The 17,528-nt window shown below is 27.5% G+C and overlaps 1 protein-coding gene across 1 annotated transcript; it reads left to right on the forward strand.

Annotated features, from left to right (window-relative positions):
• The first annotated feature begins 14,248 nt into the window (after positions 1-14,248).
• LOC107012517 (chitin-binding lectin 1-like) lies at positions 14,249-15,362 on the forward strand. The gene is given in 2 exon segments (XM_027915119.1): positions 14,249-14,575; positions 14,577-15,362. Coding segments are annotated over 2 exon segments (720 nt in total). The 5' UTR covers positions 14,249-14,285; the 3' UTR covers positions 15,007-15,362.
• The last annotated feature ends 2,166 nt before the right edge of the window (positions 15,363-17,528 follow it).

Below are 17,528 nucleotides of genomic sequence, written 5' to 3' on the forward strand. Positions count from 1 at the left end.
TGTTTACTTATTCAAAAATAAATTTATTTTTACTAGCCACTTTTAATATATCAATTTTTTTTGCATACTAAGCCGATGATTCAATAAGCCTCGATTTTGTAAATGGCTTATCAGTGATTCTTAAATGATCCTAAATCATATTAAAAATGGTGAATAATAAGATTCAATAAGCCCCGATTTTAAATACTTTTACAAATACTTTTTTAAAATATTATTTTATAAGCAAGATTTGATCAATTCAACATTGAAAACATTATTTTATTGAGAAAATTATTACATGAATCGAAAATATGATTCTATAAGTAATATGTTGATAAATTTTAAATAAATATAAGAGTTAGAATTATAGAATCTAATTCAAAAAGTTGATAACTTGATATATCCTACTTTAATATAAAAATTACGAAGAAATAAAAGAATATTTGTAATTTACTTTATTAAACACTTTTCAACTATTGATTCATATTTTTGACAGATTATTACTCTAACTATCAAAGATTTGAAGAAATTGATTCTTAGAGTGCATAAGGAGTTAAAAAGATATTTAAAATGTGAGTGTTAGCAAAGAAAATATATAAATATATTATGAATAATTAATTCTATTTCATGAAAAAATTAAACATAATTTTTATTTTTTAGAAATTTGAGGCCCCCCAACTAAGGCAACCGCCTAAAAAATTATATGGAAGAGCCGACACTGGGCCCGCCCTTCCACGTGTTCAAGTTTTAGTATATACACATGAAAAATAATTTTTGATCTATATATTTTCTACAATCTTTTATATATATAGTGTAACTCATTGACAAAAGGTGTTGACTGTTCACCATGTATTACACTGATACCACACTCACCTCACATCCCCCACCCACCCTCTTCCACCCCGCAATCTATGAATATTTTCGTTGTTTTATCGAAATCGGAAAAATATTCGATTTGAAGAATTTTCGAGTCGCCACTTAATTTTTGAGAAAAATCAAGAAAAATTTCTGTTTTCAAAAGACTTGACAGAAAAACGATTGAAAACTTAAAAGGGGTTCGGGGATTCAAATTAATGTTTTAGGAAGGTGTTAGGCACCTAAAACATTCCGTTAACCTACGGTTATCCGACAACTAATACTGTTTGGCTAAAATGTTTAACTTGATTTATTTTGGGGTAAAATTATTTAAAGTTGTTTGAAAATGAATACTTAGCTTTTCTAAATGAAACGTCTAACTTGAAAATTTTATTATTTTAAAACTATTGAAACTCGCTTCAATTTTAAGTCGCTAAAACATTTACGACGTTCTACGGGGATGTGAAATTTTCTAACTTTAAACTAGCGACATACAAAAACAAATAAATAAATGAAAGTAAGAGAGAGAGAGAGAGAATTGGGTCCAAATCCGAGTTATCTATCCGCCTGGATTGGTATTTGGACCCGTTTGACCTTTTGGGTCTTTGACCCACTTCACTTGTACCTATCCTAAACTCTAAGGATACAGTAAAATAATTAAATGAGCTTAGGCCCAACGACAACAAATACAAATTTTAAAAATAAACTTTGTACTCTTTGGTCCAATCCTTCAATTTCTCCAACTTGTCCCGCTCGGAATTTCTCATCCTTGGACATGTTCTTCGATTCTGCGAGATACTTGATTGAATATGTAAAATTAGGCCTCCGTAGCCCAAGGAAAAAATGTGAGGATAGGATCCATATGGATCCGCATATTCACATGCAAACAAAAAAATGGAATGTAAGTGACAACTTAATCAATTAACGCGAGGAAATATAGAAAATAGAATAAATATCACTATTTGAATATTGTTAGAGGCATTCAAGCAATCTAACTAGTAGTTGAGATGATTAAGATAAGAATCTCAAAATGATAAACATAAAAATGTGACTTTTGACTAATAACAAATCGAACAAGTTACTGTATTGGGACTAAACCCAAGTAAGTAAACATTATCTCTATATAAATAAATTAAAAGCAACAAATAAACATGCTAAGACTCACTGTTCAAACTAAAGATAGAAATCATACACAAACTAAATGGGATTTCGAAGTCAAAACTTATCAACTATTAGCAACAGACAGTAAGGAAAAAAAAGTTCTACGACCTTTGAACATGAACGGAAAGACATCTCTTTTTTTTTTAAATCGAAAGGTGAAGGAATCCTTAACTTAAGATAAAATAAAATACGGACCGCCCTTAAAGACAACATACATATCAACTGTCGATGGTATCACCTAACATGGAAAATCAATGCTCATTAAAAATAGTTCCAAAAAAATATGTCATTAAAAAATAAAATAAAAATATTTAATATCAAAATAATACACATTTCGTAGTATAAAATGTCAAAAAAATAATACAAACATTGCATTACAAATTAGAAACAGACAAACAAACTAGCATTTCATATTTCATACCATATTAATATGCAATCCAGACAACTAACATCATGTTGACCAATTTTATACGATTTTTTCACCAACAATTCCATTAATATTACACATATCCACAAATAACAAAAAAAAAAAATACCAAACAAAAAAATAAATATCGTACAATCTTAGAACACTTTTAATACAATGAATTTGAAATACAAAGTAACACACTGTAATATCAATTTGTTTTATATTTTCAGAAAATAACTTTTGCTTATATTTTCAATTTTAATAAACGTATATATTGTAACACGTTGTTGGTCTAAACATTCATATATAACAATTTTTATTGTATGTAACATTTTTTATAGTAATATTTACCTACCAAAATGTGTTGTGAAACAAAAACATCACAAACTTTATTATTAACAGAGATTACTAAGAACAAATCAGAAAACTATATTAAATATCAACATGACAGATCCCATCTTCCACCATGTTTAATTAATATTGATAAGTTAATTTGAATGGTAAAGTGAACACATAAAATTTAAAAAATATTGGTATACATTTAAAATGAAAACGTAACAAAGGAAAGTTGATCTAATAGAATGAAAAAGGAGTTTTTTTTAAAAAATTGTTAATGATGAAAATTTTAAGTGATATGTTCCTTCTCTAATAACTATTATCTCACTTTTTCATCATACTACTTTTTTGTATTTTATATATTATTATACAATATTCTAAATAAAAATTAGAATAAATAGAAATACGAATAAAATACATATTGAAATGAATACAAAATATAAAATTTTTGAAGAAATAAATAAACACATGAAAATAATATATGAATACAAATATATTTCTTAAATAACTATAAATTCATTTGGCATACCTATTGGAATGACTACAAACTAATAAAAAAAGATTAAGATTATCGAGAAAAAAAAAGAACAAAGTTTGAGTTTTATTTGAAAATGTAACTGATGAGAAAATTTAGTGATCTTTACTTTTTTTTTAAATATTCTCTCCCTTGATTTTCTCCCTTTTGTTATTAAATAATTTTATTCTTTAAATAAAAATAAATAATAAAAACATAAATAAGATACATAAAAAAATAAAATTTTGATATTTTTACTAAATATTGAAAGTGTTGCTAATGAGCCCTTTTAAATGTTAAAATATTGACATTTTGAAAAAATTTCTTAAAAATATACATTAAGAACTGTAATATGAGCTCCTCCGGTTCTTTAGAAAAATATTTGGGTTCCTCCGATTCTTCAAAAGAATTAAAAATATATTAATAATAGATTAAAAAATGTGACATGACACCCTAGTAGTAGAGAAATAATGTATTTTTTTTATGTCAAGTATATTTTGAGAAAAATAGGCAAAGTTAGGTGATATTGTAGTCGTAAACAAACTTAAGTAATATTCCTACGTAATTTTCCAAACATGATGACTATCTAGGAAAATTACTCAGTTCTAAATATTATATAATTGTTTTTTCAATAAATGAGATGATAGATTTGATAATCTATGGCGATATCTAGAGTGTCTGAGTGACTTTTGAATTTAAAATTTAAAGTTGAATTACTTTTTTTTTTAAAAAAGTATATTATTAAATGACTTTTAAATTGAAATTTAAAATTATATGACTTTTTATTTTTTTAAAAATTACAATGGAGTGACCATATGAGACGATACATTAATTATTAATGTAATACTAGTAACATAATACTTGTCTTATATTATGGCTGATATTATTAGATGCGAAAATTGCGGCAATCAATTTCCTCGCTCACTAACCAAAAAGAAATGTCCATTTTTTATACTATTTCTTTTTTCTAAGATGAAGTCATAATCCAACAAAAGAAGAACGTGATTTTTTACTTATTTCTTTTGTTTTTCTCAATAAATTCTTAGGGTAACACGTGATGGTTGTCATTTCATTTCATGCTACATCATATATCTTTATTAATTTTGCGTCATTTTTTTTTATTTTTTATTTCATTTATTGTCGTATTATGTTATCGCAAAAAGATTAAAATATTTTTAAAATATATATAATTGAATAAAAATATCTTCTATTAATAGTTTGGTCTAAAAATACCTTCAAAATTAATACTTTAATCCAAATAAAGCAAGAAATTAGGGGTGCAGTCGATGTAATAGTTACACAAATTGTCTTACGGAGAAAATATTATATGTGAAAATATGGACGATTAATTTCTTCACTAATTAATTAAACCTTTTCTCAAAGTTCCTAACTTTTTATTTTGTTTTTGTTTTTGTTTTTCTATGATGAAATATAATTGACAATACTTGCCCTTAACATTTGTTGGAAGTTGTTAAAGTCATTAAATATTGTAATTTGAATAGCGATTTGCCTTGTGTACACCAAAGTTAGCCAAACAATTTTTAACCTTGTTTGCCTCTATGAAAATGGTTGAATCTTCAAAAGTAAGTTATTTGATTTTGTATTAGTTTCAAATTATGAAACTGATAAATAATAAATATGGTCTTATTTAATTATGAGGGTAATATTCTCTTAATATATTGTGGAAATATTGAAGATATGCATTGGATGATTATCCTCTGTTTTTTTTTAAAAAATGTGAATTAAATCTTTTTTTTGAAATCAAACTCAACCTAGAACTAGAAATTTTGGGGGTTTTGCTAAAAATTAAAAGATAACTCTCTTAATATTTGGTTACAAAAACTATTGTTGTTCTTATTTCAATCAAACAGACAAAATCGTAATTGATTTCTATGAAAAAACAAGTAACAATTGTATTCGTATATCATTGTCATTACAATTACATTCAAATACTTGACATATATTTAAAACGTTCAACGATTGAAAATTAAAAATAAATTTTTGAAAGCAGCAAAAACAATAAATTCAAAAGGTCAAAATGTGGATTTATTAAAATTTTAATTTTGAATTGAGACAATAATAAATATAAAAAACTACTGATGTGTTTAGTAATATGGTCTTATTTAATTATGTGGTTAATATTCTCTTAATATATTGTGGAAATGTTAAAGATATGCATCGGTTGATTTTCGTTTGTTTTTAAAAAAATGTGAAGAAGAGTTTTAAAAAAATTAAAACTTTTTTTAAAATCAAATTCAACCTAAATTTAGAAATTTTGTGGGTTCTGCTAAAAATTAAAAGATACCTCTCTTAATATTTGGTTACAAAAACTATTGTTGTTCTTATTTCAATCAAACAAGCAAAATCATAATTGATTTCTATGAAAAAATAAGTTGCAATTGCACTTGTATATCATTGTCATTACAATTCAAATACTTAAGTGACTTGACATATTTTTAAAACGTTCAATAATTGAATATTAACAATAATTTTTTGAAAGCAGCAAAAATAATAAATACCAAAAGGTCAAAATGTGGATTTATTAAAATTTAATTTTGAATTGAAACAATAATAAATAGAAAAAACTACTAATGTATTTAGTAATACGGTTTTATTATTTATGTGGGTAATATTCTTTTAATATATTGTGGAAATGTTAAAGATATGCATCGGATGATTATCCTTTGTTTTAAGAAAAATGTGAAGAAGAGTTTTATAAAAAAATAAAACTTTTTTTCAAATAAAACTCACTCTAGAACTAGAAATTTTGGGGAGTTTTGCTAAAAAATAAAAGATACCTCTCTTAATATTTGGTTACAAAAACTATTGTTGTTCTTATTTCAATCAAAGAAGTAAAATTGTAATTGATTTCTATGAGAAAACAAGTTAAAATTGCACTCCTATATCATTGTCATTTGTCATTACAATCTAATACTTATAATATTTTTAAAACGTTCAATGATTGAATATTAAAAATAAAATTTTGAAAACAGCAAAAATAATAAACACGAAAAGGTCAAAATGTGGATTTATTAAAAATTTAATTTTGAATTGTGACAATTATAAATAAAAAATATTATTGATATATTTAGTAAAACGTAGAGTTGTCAATATGGGCTAGCCACCCCCATCCAGGTTAAATAATATAGGCTTTGCAGTTTGATGAGTCAAGCCGGCTGACTCATTTTTTGTGTAGACAAAAAATGATCGGCCCACCCCATGTGTGGGCTACCGGGTTTGCCGGGTCAACCCTCTTTTCTTAAAATTATATTTTTTTATCTATAAATTTTTAAATTAAATTTTAATTTGAAATAAAATCAAAAATATCGAGAAAACAATATTACATGATATTAATTTTACTACTTGTTAATCAAATACAAATAAAATTATCTATATAATACTTATTAAGTTTGATTTCAAGTAAAAAATATAAATAGCCAAACAGAAATATTAACCTAATTATTTTCTAATAATCATAATAAATAAAAAAATCTATGATAATATTTCATAGGCTATATGACCTACCTAGTGATTTTCTAGAAATTTTAGAATTTTTTAATTTCAAGTAGTACATATTTATAAACATAATTTGTATTTAAACTGTGTTCAAAATTTAAACAGATTTTGAGTGTAGACTCTTGTCATTTTTAATACTTTATTTTATTTTTATTTTTATTTTTATTTGACTCACGGGCCGGCCCTATCTATATTTCTCAAGCCCCACAAATTGCCAAACTTATTCAGGTCGAGCTAAAAAGTAATTTTATTAAATGGGCACAAAATGTCATAGCCCAACCCTATCAATTATGGTTATTCCAGACCAGCCCGACGAACCTAACCGATATTTACGACTCTAGTAATATGATCTTATTTAATTATGAGGGTGATGTTCTCTTAATATATTGTGGAAATGTTGACGATATGCATAAGATGATTATTCTTTGTATAAAAAAATGTGAAGAAGAGTTTTAAAAAATTAAAACATTTTTTAAAATCAAACTCAACCCTAGGACTACAAATTTTCGGGTATCTGCTAAAGATTTAAAGATCCCTCTCTTAATATTTGGTTACAAAAATTATTGTTTTTCTTATTCTCAATCAAACAAGCAAAATCGTAATTGATTTCTATGAAAAAACAAATTACAATTGCATTCGTATATCAGAATCATAACAATTGCATTTGTATACTTGTCATACTTTTAAAACGTTTAATGATAGAATATTAAAAATATTTTTTTTGAAAGCAGCAAAAATAATAAATATAAAAGGTCAAAATGTAGATTTATTAAAATTTTAATTTTTATATAAATTATTACACATTATATTAAGCCAAAAAAATTGAAAATTTCTAACTTCTTTGAAATATTTATTTTGAATTTGAAGCTTTGAGGGTTTGGAAACCAATGGCCAATTTTATTTTATTTTTTTTAATTTGAGAGTACGTAGGTCTGTTTTTTTTTACTTATTAATTTATTTATTTTCTAATTAAAGTTCTGAGAAATAAAAGGATAATTATGAAATGTTTATGCTTGATATCTCTTCCTGGTCTTTTTAATTGGGGAAATTGTGCGGTAAACATTTAAATGTTGTAGCTAATTGTTTAGGAAAATTCTTATTCGCAATTACAGTTTTCCTATAATTCGGCTAATTTGTATAAAAAAAAATTATTGTATAAATTTTAAATTTTATATATGTTTATTCTAGCTATTTGTATACTATTTATGAAAAAATCATAATAAATTATCTTATTTATATATTGGCAAGCGAAATATACAATTGAATTTCTGAATATTTATAAATAAAGAATTTGTATATTGTTGAATTTGTATATTTTTTAAAATAAATGACATTTTTGCATAATTGGAATTTTCAAGGAAATCAAATAAATAGTTTAGCAAAGAATTTCAATTTTTTTAACGGAATTAAATGTCATGAAGTTTTGAATTAAAAGTTTTACAGGACCCTAAAGTATTCTATACTAAATTTATATACAAGTTTAAATAAAAGTTGTTACTCTATTTTATTTGTCTAACTGTGTATACATAACATATATTAGATGGATAAGGATAAGGATATATTGTTGTTTCTATTAATAATAAAATAAAAAAAGACGTTGTTATCTAGTTTACACTCAGTAATAATAATTTTGTTATAAATAGTCGAGGAGCATTTCATTCGAAAATAAAAATAAATAAATAAAAATGATGATGAGGATTACTATCATTGTAGCTGTGTTAGCTTTTCAATTGTTGGTTTTTACGATGGGCTCAGACTTTGATGTTCCAAAGAATGAAACTTTGGAAGGTATTCATGAGTCATACCCATCGGGACGATGCGGATGGCAAGCTGGTGGTAGAAAATGTCCTCCTAAACTGTGTTGTAGTAGGCATGGTTGGTGTGGAACCGAAGAGGGCTATTGTGATCCAGATTTTTGTCAAAGCCAATGTAGCGGTGCACCAATGCCACCCTATTTAGCACCATTTCTAACCGCACAAAAACAGCCTGCTAGAGGTATCAGAGGCATTCGAAGCTTCTTCCTCAACGCAGATATTGTCTAGTCGATCTATTATTATTAATAATGCTATGTGTGTAATCATAATGCATATAAAAATGCATCAAACAATGTTTATAAATAAATGAATGAATGAACTATGATGATATCCAATACTATTCCTATCAATATGAATTTACTACCGGTCTCTTCAATCATAACACCGTCTAATTATTTAGGAATTTTAACGATTGATTGATGAATGTCATTCGCAATGGCCTATATACAGGTTTTTGGTGGTTGTATTTCAACTGCATTACACCCTGATTCTATAAATTGTTGGTTGTGATAATTTATTACATGGCATAAATTATTTATCGTACAGATCTCTTTGTAAAACATCCACTTTCTAAAGTGTAAAAAAATGTTTCACTTCATAAAGTGTATGAAAAAATTTCCATGGCTTCTTACAAGAGGAGGTGTACATGAGTCAACATCCTGGTTTTATTGATCCCAGTATCCTCAATATAAATGTCTACTTAAAAAGGCATTGTATGGTCTTAAACAAGCAGCAAGAGCCTAGTTTGATAAGTTCAATATATATCTCTTACACCTCGGTTTCATTTATAGTAAGGTTGGCCCTTTCTTATTTACTTTAAAAACTCACAAGCGAAAAATATTTCTCTTGTTATATGTGGATGATATTATTGTCACAGGAAGTAATCCATCTCATGTCTCAGAGTTGGTTCTACAACTTGGGAAGGAGTTCGCCATGAAAGATCTTGGCCATTTACACTTTTTTCTTGCAGTTGAGGTTAAGTATTTTGATGGGGGCATACACTTAAGCCATAGTAAATATGTTGCTGAGCTGTTAAACAAGACTTAAATGACTTTTGCAACGGCTATAGCCACTCCTTTGGCTCAAGAACATGATCTTCATGAAGCTGTTGGAAACCTGGTTGAAGCATCATTTTACATAATGATAGTAGAGAGTCTTCAATACTTGATTCTTACAAGACCAAATATTACTCATGCTGTGAATTTAGCAAGTCAATTTATGCAAAATCCGAATAGTGAGGGGTGAAAAGAACTCTCAAATACATCAAAGACACTCTACACTTAGGACTTAGACTTATTTCACAATCACCATGTATGTTGTATGGGTACTCCAATGCTCATTAGGGAGGTTGTACCACCAGTAAGAGATCAACAACAGGCTATTACATCTACCGTGGTGCAAACTGTATTTCTTGGACCTCTAAGAAACAATCCATAGTTGGTCGTTCAAGTGTTGAAGCTGAGTATAAAGCACTTGCCTCCACTGCATCAGAGATGACATGGATCATGTATCTACTTCATGATCTTGGGGTGTTTCTTCGATCTGTACCTACATTGTATTGTGAAACCATGAGTACTTTGTACATGACAATTAATCCAGTTTTGCATACTAGAACTAAACATGTTGAAATGGACTATCATTTTGTTCGTGAGAAGGTGGTTGGAGGACAACTTGTTACTCAATTTGTGAGGCTAAGGATCAGCTAGCAGATATTCATACAAAAGTATTAACCAAACAAGTTTTTGCTGAGTTTCGTCGCAAGTTAGGAGCTACAGTTCCTCCACTCACTAGCTTGTGGAGAAGTGTTGAAGGAAGCTAATGGAACAGGTCAAATGAACAGGTTCGCTGAAGTTGTCTGACGAGTTAGAGTTTGAGTTACAGTAGAGCTAGACTACTCAATCCTAATTTATGTACAAGTCTATACTTTGTACGACTAAAGCTGATGTAGTCGACTAGGATAAGGTGTACATAATATATTTGTGTTGTATTAGGATTCCTAGTGTAGCTAGTATAAGACTTTTCTCCTATATAAGGAGTATGTAACTCAATCATTCAATCATCAATACAATCCTTGATTCTTCACATATTTGTGAGAATTCTACAATATTACCTTATATTTTGTTGTTTCACCGTCAATTTTTGGTTTATTTGTTTTTGCCAAACAACAACATCCACTTATTCTTCATGGTAAAATAAAGTGTTCTCTTAGCTCAATATTATAAATAAGATTACAAGAGAGATTGATTTAGGAAAGTAAGGGTAAAATAAAATGTTCAATGTTATATGTTTAGCTGGTCGGGTTAAATGGGATGGGTTATTAAATGGTCTAAATGAATATATATTTGGATCTTATAATTTTGGTTAAGAATTAAGATTTCATTTCAGCAAATTTTAATGAAAAAATAATTAAATAGGTCGAGTGACTTTCTATGCAAAGAAAACATAGTTGAATGACTTTTGAGTTGAAAATGAAAGTTGAGTGACTTTGTGTGAAAAGACTTAATAGTTGAGTCACCATCAAAATTATTATCTCAAATTGTTAGTCTTTGCCTTGTGTATACAAAAGTTAGCTAAATAATTCGCAACTGAATCTTCGAAAGTAAATTAACTAATTTTATATTAGTTTTGCATTACTTAAACTAATTAATAGTTGATTAAAAAAAAGAAGATAAAAGACATAAAATCAAGACTGAAGTTGTCTCGAATTTTCAAAAAGACATCTTAACTTTTCATAAGGCTGGGCAATGAAACGGGATGTCCCGATACCGTTCCGATTCGTTCCGGTTCGTCCCGGTACGGGACGGAAAGGGACATCTCGAACTGGGACACGGAATGAAATCGAGGTTTGGTACCGGTGCACCGGTACCGATTCATCCCGATTTATTCCGATTTTGTTTCGATCCGGTCCGATTTCGATCTGGTACCGATTAATTAATATTTGATAATTAATTTATATTATATATTTTATATTAAATAATAAATACTGCCCAAGTAACCCAACTACCCCCTATTAGTATTACATTCGAGACCTAGTTGAAACAGAACCCTTCCTAGAAGGTGGTTGCGTAAACTACGCACTCTACTAGTAGTTGTAAATTGAAATTGTAATTTATAATACAAATTTAAATAAATTAAATTGACATTTTTTAATTTATGTAATTATTTTATCCTTATTTTTATTTAATTTTTTAAAATTACAAATTTAATTTATTTAAATTAAAAGTTATAAATATTACTTATAAATTATAACATATTAATAAATAATAAGTAATAACTTATAAACTTCAAAAGATTTAAATCTTGAAAACTTAATTAGAGTTAACTTGCAAACTTAATAAGTAAAATTTTTATAAAAAATATCTTTAAAATGATTGGTGTATGAACACACTTAGTTCTTAAAATTTTGGAGCTGATCGAAAAATGATATAATAATATATGTTCAGAATTGTTTAGTAGGGAAATAAGACAGTTGCAAAGTTAAGATGTCTTTTTGCAAATTCGAAACAACATCACTCTATATGTCTTTTCTCTATAAAAAAAAATTTTACCTATGGAAATGGTAAAAACTATCACGACCTGATGAAATTGTAGATCGTAGAAGTAATAAATAATATTGTGTGGGGATGCTCAAGATGTGCTTTCGACGATTATCCTTGTTTAAAATTTGTATTTTAAAAAATTAAAACTGATTTTTAATCAAACTCTAGCTAGAATGATAATTTTTTTGTGTTTCGCAAAACAAATTAAATGATTTCTCTCTTGATGTTTGGTTGAAAATAGTCTTTGCAAAAAAAATAATTCATTTTTCATTTTCAATCAACAACTAAAGAAGCAAAGTCGTATTTGATTTCTAGAAAGAAACAAATAACAATTGCACTCAATTATCATTATTATTACAACTGCATTCGAGTACTTGTCATGTTCTATAAACGTTCAATGGTTGAATGTTAAAAATAAAATTTTTGAAAGCAAAAAACAATAAATATAAAATGTCAAAATGTGGATTTGTCTTGAAACTAAATATTAAAAATTAAATTTTTATATTAATTATTAACACGTTATATTGAGCAACAAAAAAAAGAATAGGGGAAAAAACCAGAGAGGAGAATGACTAAAAGAGTATTACATACCATGGTGATTTGTTTTAAACACCTTCTTGATAGCTAAAGATTTTACTCTCAATTTACATATATTTTACTTTATAAGAACCAAAGTAACATCTATCACAATAAATTATGATTTTTAAATTTTTATATATATATATATATATATATATATATATATATATTATTCTAGATTTAGAACGAATTTTTTTAGAAGTAATATATTGCTGGTAGATGAGAGAAGGTTACTCTAAATTATTGTTACTTCTCTCATGTGTTCCGCATAATTTCAATATATTATGATTTGAATGAAAAATAATCATTATCTAGCACCTCACTTTCCTTTTTGAAATCAAACATTGAAATATAATTTGTCATTTGATATTATATCCTACAAAAGTAAGATATTAGGGTTACAAACAGTATAATGGTGATATAATAATTGTCTTGTGATTGACATAACAAGAAAATAACTATGATCTATTTCGTTACTCACTAACAAAAAGTCTTTTTCTCAAATATACTATTTTATATATATGAATTTGTTTTTTCTATGATAAGTCATAATCCAACAAAAGTAAAAACAAAAAAAAGTGTAATTTGATATTCTACTTATTGCTCTTGTTTTTCTAAATAAAATTCTTAGGGTAACACAAGAAGGCTCGCATTTCCGGGTTAGTTCATATGTCTTTATTGATTTTGCAACATTTTCATTAGTTTTTTTTTAACTTATTATCATATTATTTTAACACAAAAGGATTTAAATAACGTTGAACTGTAGTAAATTTAATAAAAATATTTTCAATTAATAGTTTAATCTAAATTGCTTTTAAAGATAATACACCAATCCAAAAAGCAAGAAATCGAGGATAAAATCGATGTAATTGTGACACAATATTGTCTTATGGATAAAATTATTGTATGTGTTAATAACTACCGTCAATTTCTTCACTTGTTAATTAGAAGAAATATCTGTTTTATTTCCCTCAAAGTTACTGCTCCCACCGTAAAAAAGAATGACCTCATTTCCTTTTTAGTCTGTTTAAAAAAGAATGACCTCTTTCTTTTTTTGGTAACAACTTTACACGTGACATGTTTAAGGCCACAAGATTAAAGGGCAATTTCATATATTTAACATAACTTTAATTTATGACCACATGATCAAATTTTTTTTTTTATTTTCTTAAATTTCGTGTCAAGTTAAACTAGGCCATTCTTTGTGAAACGGAGGGAGTATTTTTTTCTATGTTTCTCTTTGATGAGTCATAATTTGACGGAAATTAATAACTTCCGTTTCATAATTCGACGAAAATTAACAACTTCCGTTTCATAATTTGACGAAAATTAACAACTTCCGTTAATTTGAGCTGAAATATTTTTAAGGGTAAATATGAGTTATTCCTAATAGTATAAGAATATTTTTGAGGCTTTTACTTTTTTAGTATAATGATAAAGTAAAAAATGGACACAGGAATAGCATTTTGAGCCTAACAAACTTTTTAATATATATATATATTGATCTCTATCAAATATAGTGATTGTTTTTGGTATAAATAATACTTGAGCATTTAAGCAATCCTACGTGTATAACAAATAAAATGAAAGAGATGAGAATTAGCATTTTGGCTGTAGTGGCTTTGTTCCTCCTTGAGGTGGTGTTGGCCAATGAAGTATTTCATGTCCCCATGAATGACACGATTGGGGTTGAAAGTATAAATGCATCTGTAGGGGGATACCCACGATGTGGAGCGCAAGGTGCTGGCGGAAACTGTCCTAGTGGAATGTGTTGTAGTGTATGGGGTTGGTGTGGAAAGACATATGGGTATTGTGCTCCTCAAAACTGTCAGAAACAATGTCCAGCCCCGTACCCAGAGGGACGTTGCGGATGGCAAATCATGTCCTACTGGGAAGTGTTGTAGTTATGGTGGTTCCGCATCAGATTATTGTGCTCGTCAAAACTGTCAGAAACAATGTATATTACCCTCACCTCCACCTCCACCCGGATTTCCACGACCAGAATGTGGAGTGCAAAAGGATGGTGAGAGATGTACTAAACCCGGAGAGTGTTGTAGTATATGGGGTTTGTGTGGAGCCACATACAAGTATTGTGATCCTGAACATTGTCAGAAACAAGGACGATGCGGATGGCAAGCTGATGGTAGACCATGTCCTACTGGACTATGTTGTAGTTACTCTGGTTGGTGTGGGACCACATCAGCTCATTGCACTTACCCACAATGTGAAAGCCAATGCGACGATCCTCGTTTCCCTTCATCCCTCAACAATCGTATCAAAGGTATTCAAAGTTTCATGCTCTAGAGGATCCTCTTTTGGAACTCGACAAGTGTGTAATAATATATAATAATAATAGTAAATAAACACCTTTTGTCTACAACCATATTTTAATTACAACTATTTAGGTTCCATGTTTGGCTACTGCAAGAGGATGTACATGCTAGTCGGACAGAGACTCCTGATTGAGCAAAAATAAATAAAATTAAAAACTAATATATTGAACGATGGAGCACCCACCATCAAAGACTTGTGTTATATATAGTCCGACTCTCAACCAGTGGACAGAGACTCCTGATTGAGTTGAAAAAAACAAATCTTACATATCAACACAATTAACTCCTCTTGCTTGAGAATTCCGAAGCTCAGCTTTTACAAATTAATATATATTTTGTGTCTCATCTATTTATTTATTTTTTTATTTGTATCTCATAGGATAGGCTTATTTTATAGCCAGATGAACAATTTGCAAGTAGTTTTTCTCTATAAATTAGTGCTTAAAATCAATACAATTAAACATATAATTTATATTTGCGGGTAAATTATAATTATGTTTTACTAATAGATATGGACAAGTTTCTTTGACCTACTAACTCAAATATATTTTTCTCTCTTTAAAATCTTTCAAATTTTTTGCCCCTTTTTCCCCCTCATTCTGTTGTGAAGGAATAAAATCACAAGGACATATTGAAGATAAAATTCAAATAGTTGTCTTCAATTACTTTTTTTATTTTGTCTTTCACTTGAATTAAAGATTAAGATTGTAAATTTAAGTTACAAAAATGGTGAAAGCTCCTGAAAAAGGGCAATAAAATAAAAATAATAATTTGCCTACCCAACCTATTGCACAACGTCTTTCATCAAGTAGTCACTCAACACGTTTCAATGGCTACGATGAAAACATTAATATCAATCCAAAATAAAAATATTTGACTTGTCATATTTTTAGATCAGTTAGAAAACGAGTTTAAAATTTATTTTCATGTGGTCCTAGATTTACAAAGGGTAAACTTTAATATCAATCCAGTTGGTAGATAAAGAAATAACTTCACTTTCTATTATTGTTCTTACTCTTTAATGTAGTACTATATAATTTTTATACTATCTATTTATCGATAAAAAAGACAACAAGGGTTCGGGTGGAGTAGTAATTAAGTAATTTATTTTTAATCAAAAGATTTCAGATTCAAACCCTCTTGAATATGGAGTTGCCTTTATTTGAAAGCACTTTATCTTATTTGAGACTTTTCGGCATTCAAAATTGATCGAGCTCCAATATAGATATAAAATATCACATGAATTTTTTTTTATTAAAGTTAAAGTTACAGACACAGTCTAAAGTGAATCACACATATTGAATGGTTTATCAGATACTTTACATTTTTCATCATTTATTTTGTGCCGAAGGCATATTTATGGGGCATATGTTTATATGTAAAAATAATCCATTTTCATGATAGATGTAATTAAGTGAATTTTTATAGATAAATTTTTCAAATTGAATAACTTTATTAATAATGTAAAATTTGATAATTTTGCTAAATAAATTTCATATTTTATTAACCCTTCAAAAGTTAAGAAGTTAGACTCTAAAAGAAAATATTTACGAGGTTCTTAGGAAGAGGTAAGAACCCCATATGCTTGGGCATGTAAATCGGATAATAAATATCCGGTCAAGTGTAATTAGGTCAAGTAATGTTCAATGACATTATAGATTTATGTCATGTGTACTATAGAATAATTTATGGTTGAGATTCATTTAAATTAAATACTCATTATATTATAATAATAATAAAAACAATAAAGCTGCCAGCTTTTTTATTTTTTAAAATTATCAAATAAAGCAATTAAGTATACCTAAGCTAATTATTTCAAGATTTTTTTTTAAGATTGACAGGAATAAGCGAACTCCGTGACTTTTTACCTGCCAAACTTTTTTGAAAGTAATTTTACAACACATGCTTTCTCCAAATTCTGAAGCAATCTTCAAAAATAGATCACACTTTAAAACACAACTGAGTTCTAAATAAAAATTCAACTAAAGAACATGATAATACATTTTAAAAAAAAAACTTATTTGAAGGTTTTCAAATAATTATAAAACATATTAACCAGATTCTTCAAAAGTGTCGGATTCTTTAAAATTAGTATAATTTAAAAAATTCAATACAAGTACGAGGTTTGACAGGTAAAAAATTTGGGAAATCCGAATATCCCGGTAGAATACACTTAATTATTTTATTTGATAGTTTTAAAAAATAAAAATAATTGACGACTTTGTTATTTTTATTATTAAGATAAATATAGATTTTAAATGAATCTCAACCATAAATTATTCTATTATATTCATGGCATAAATCTATAATATCATTACACATTACTTGACCTAATTATAATTAAGCGAATCTTTATTCATGCAAATCTCATTATAATTAATAATGTGTAACAAGACTTTCTACGTAAATAAAACCAAAAAAGTAAATAAAATTAGAAAAGTCAGATACGATAAATTTGACAAAAAAAATAATATATAAGTAGTGGGGCTGGAA

This window comes from Solanum pennellii, chromosome 3 (genome assembly GCF_001406875.1).
Source record: "Solanum pennellii chromosome 3, SPENNV200".
Classification (NCBI taxonomy): domain Eukaryota; kingdom Viridiplantae; phylum Streptophyta; class Magnoliopsida; order Solanales; family Solanaceae; genus Solanum; species Solanum pennellii.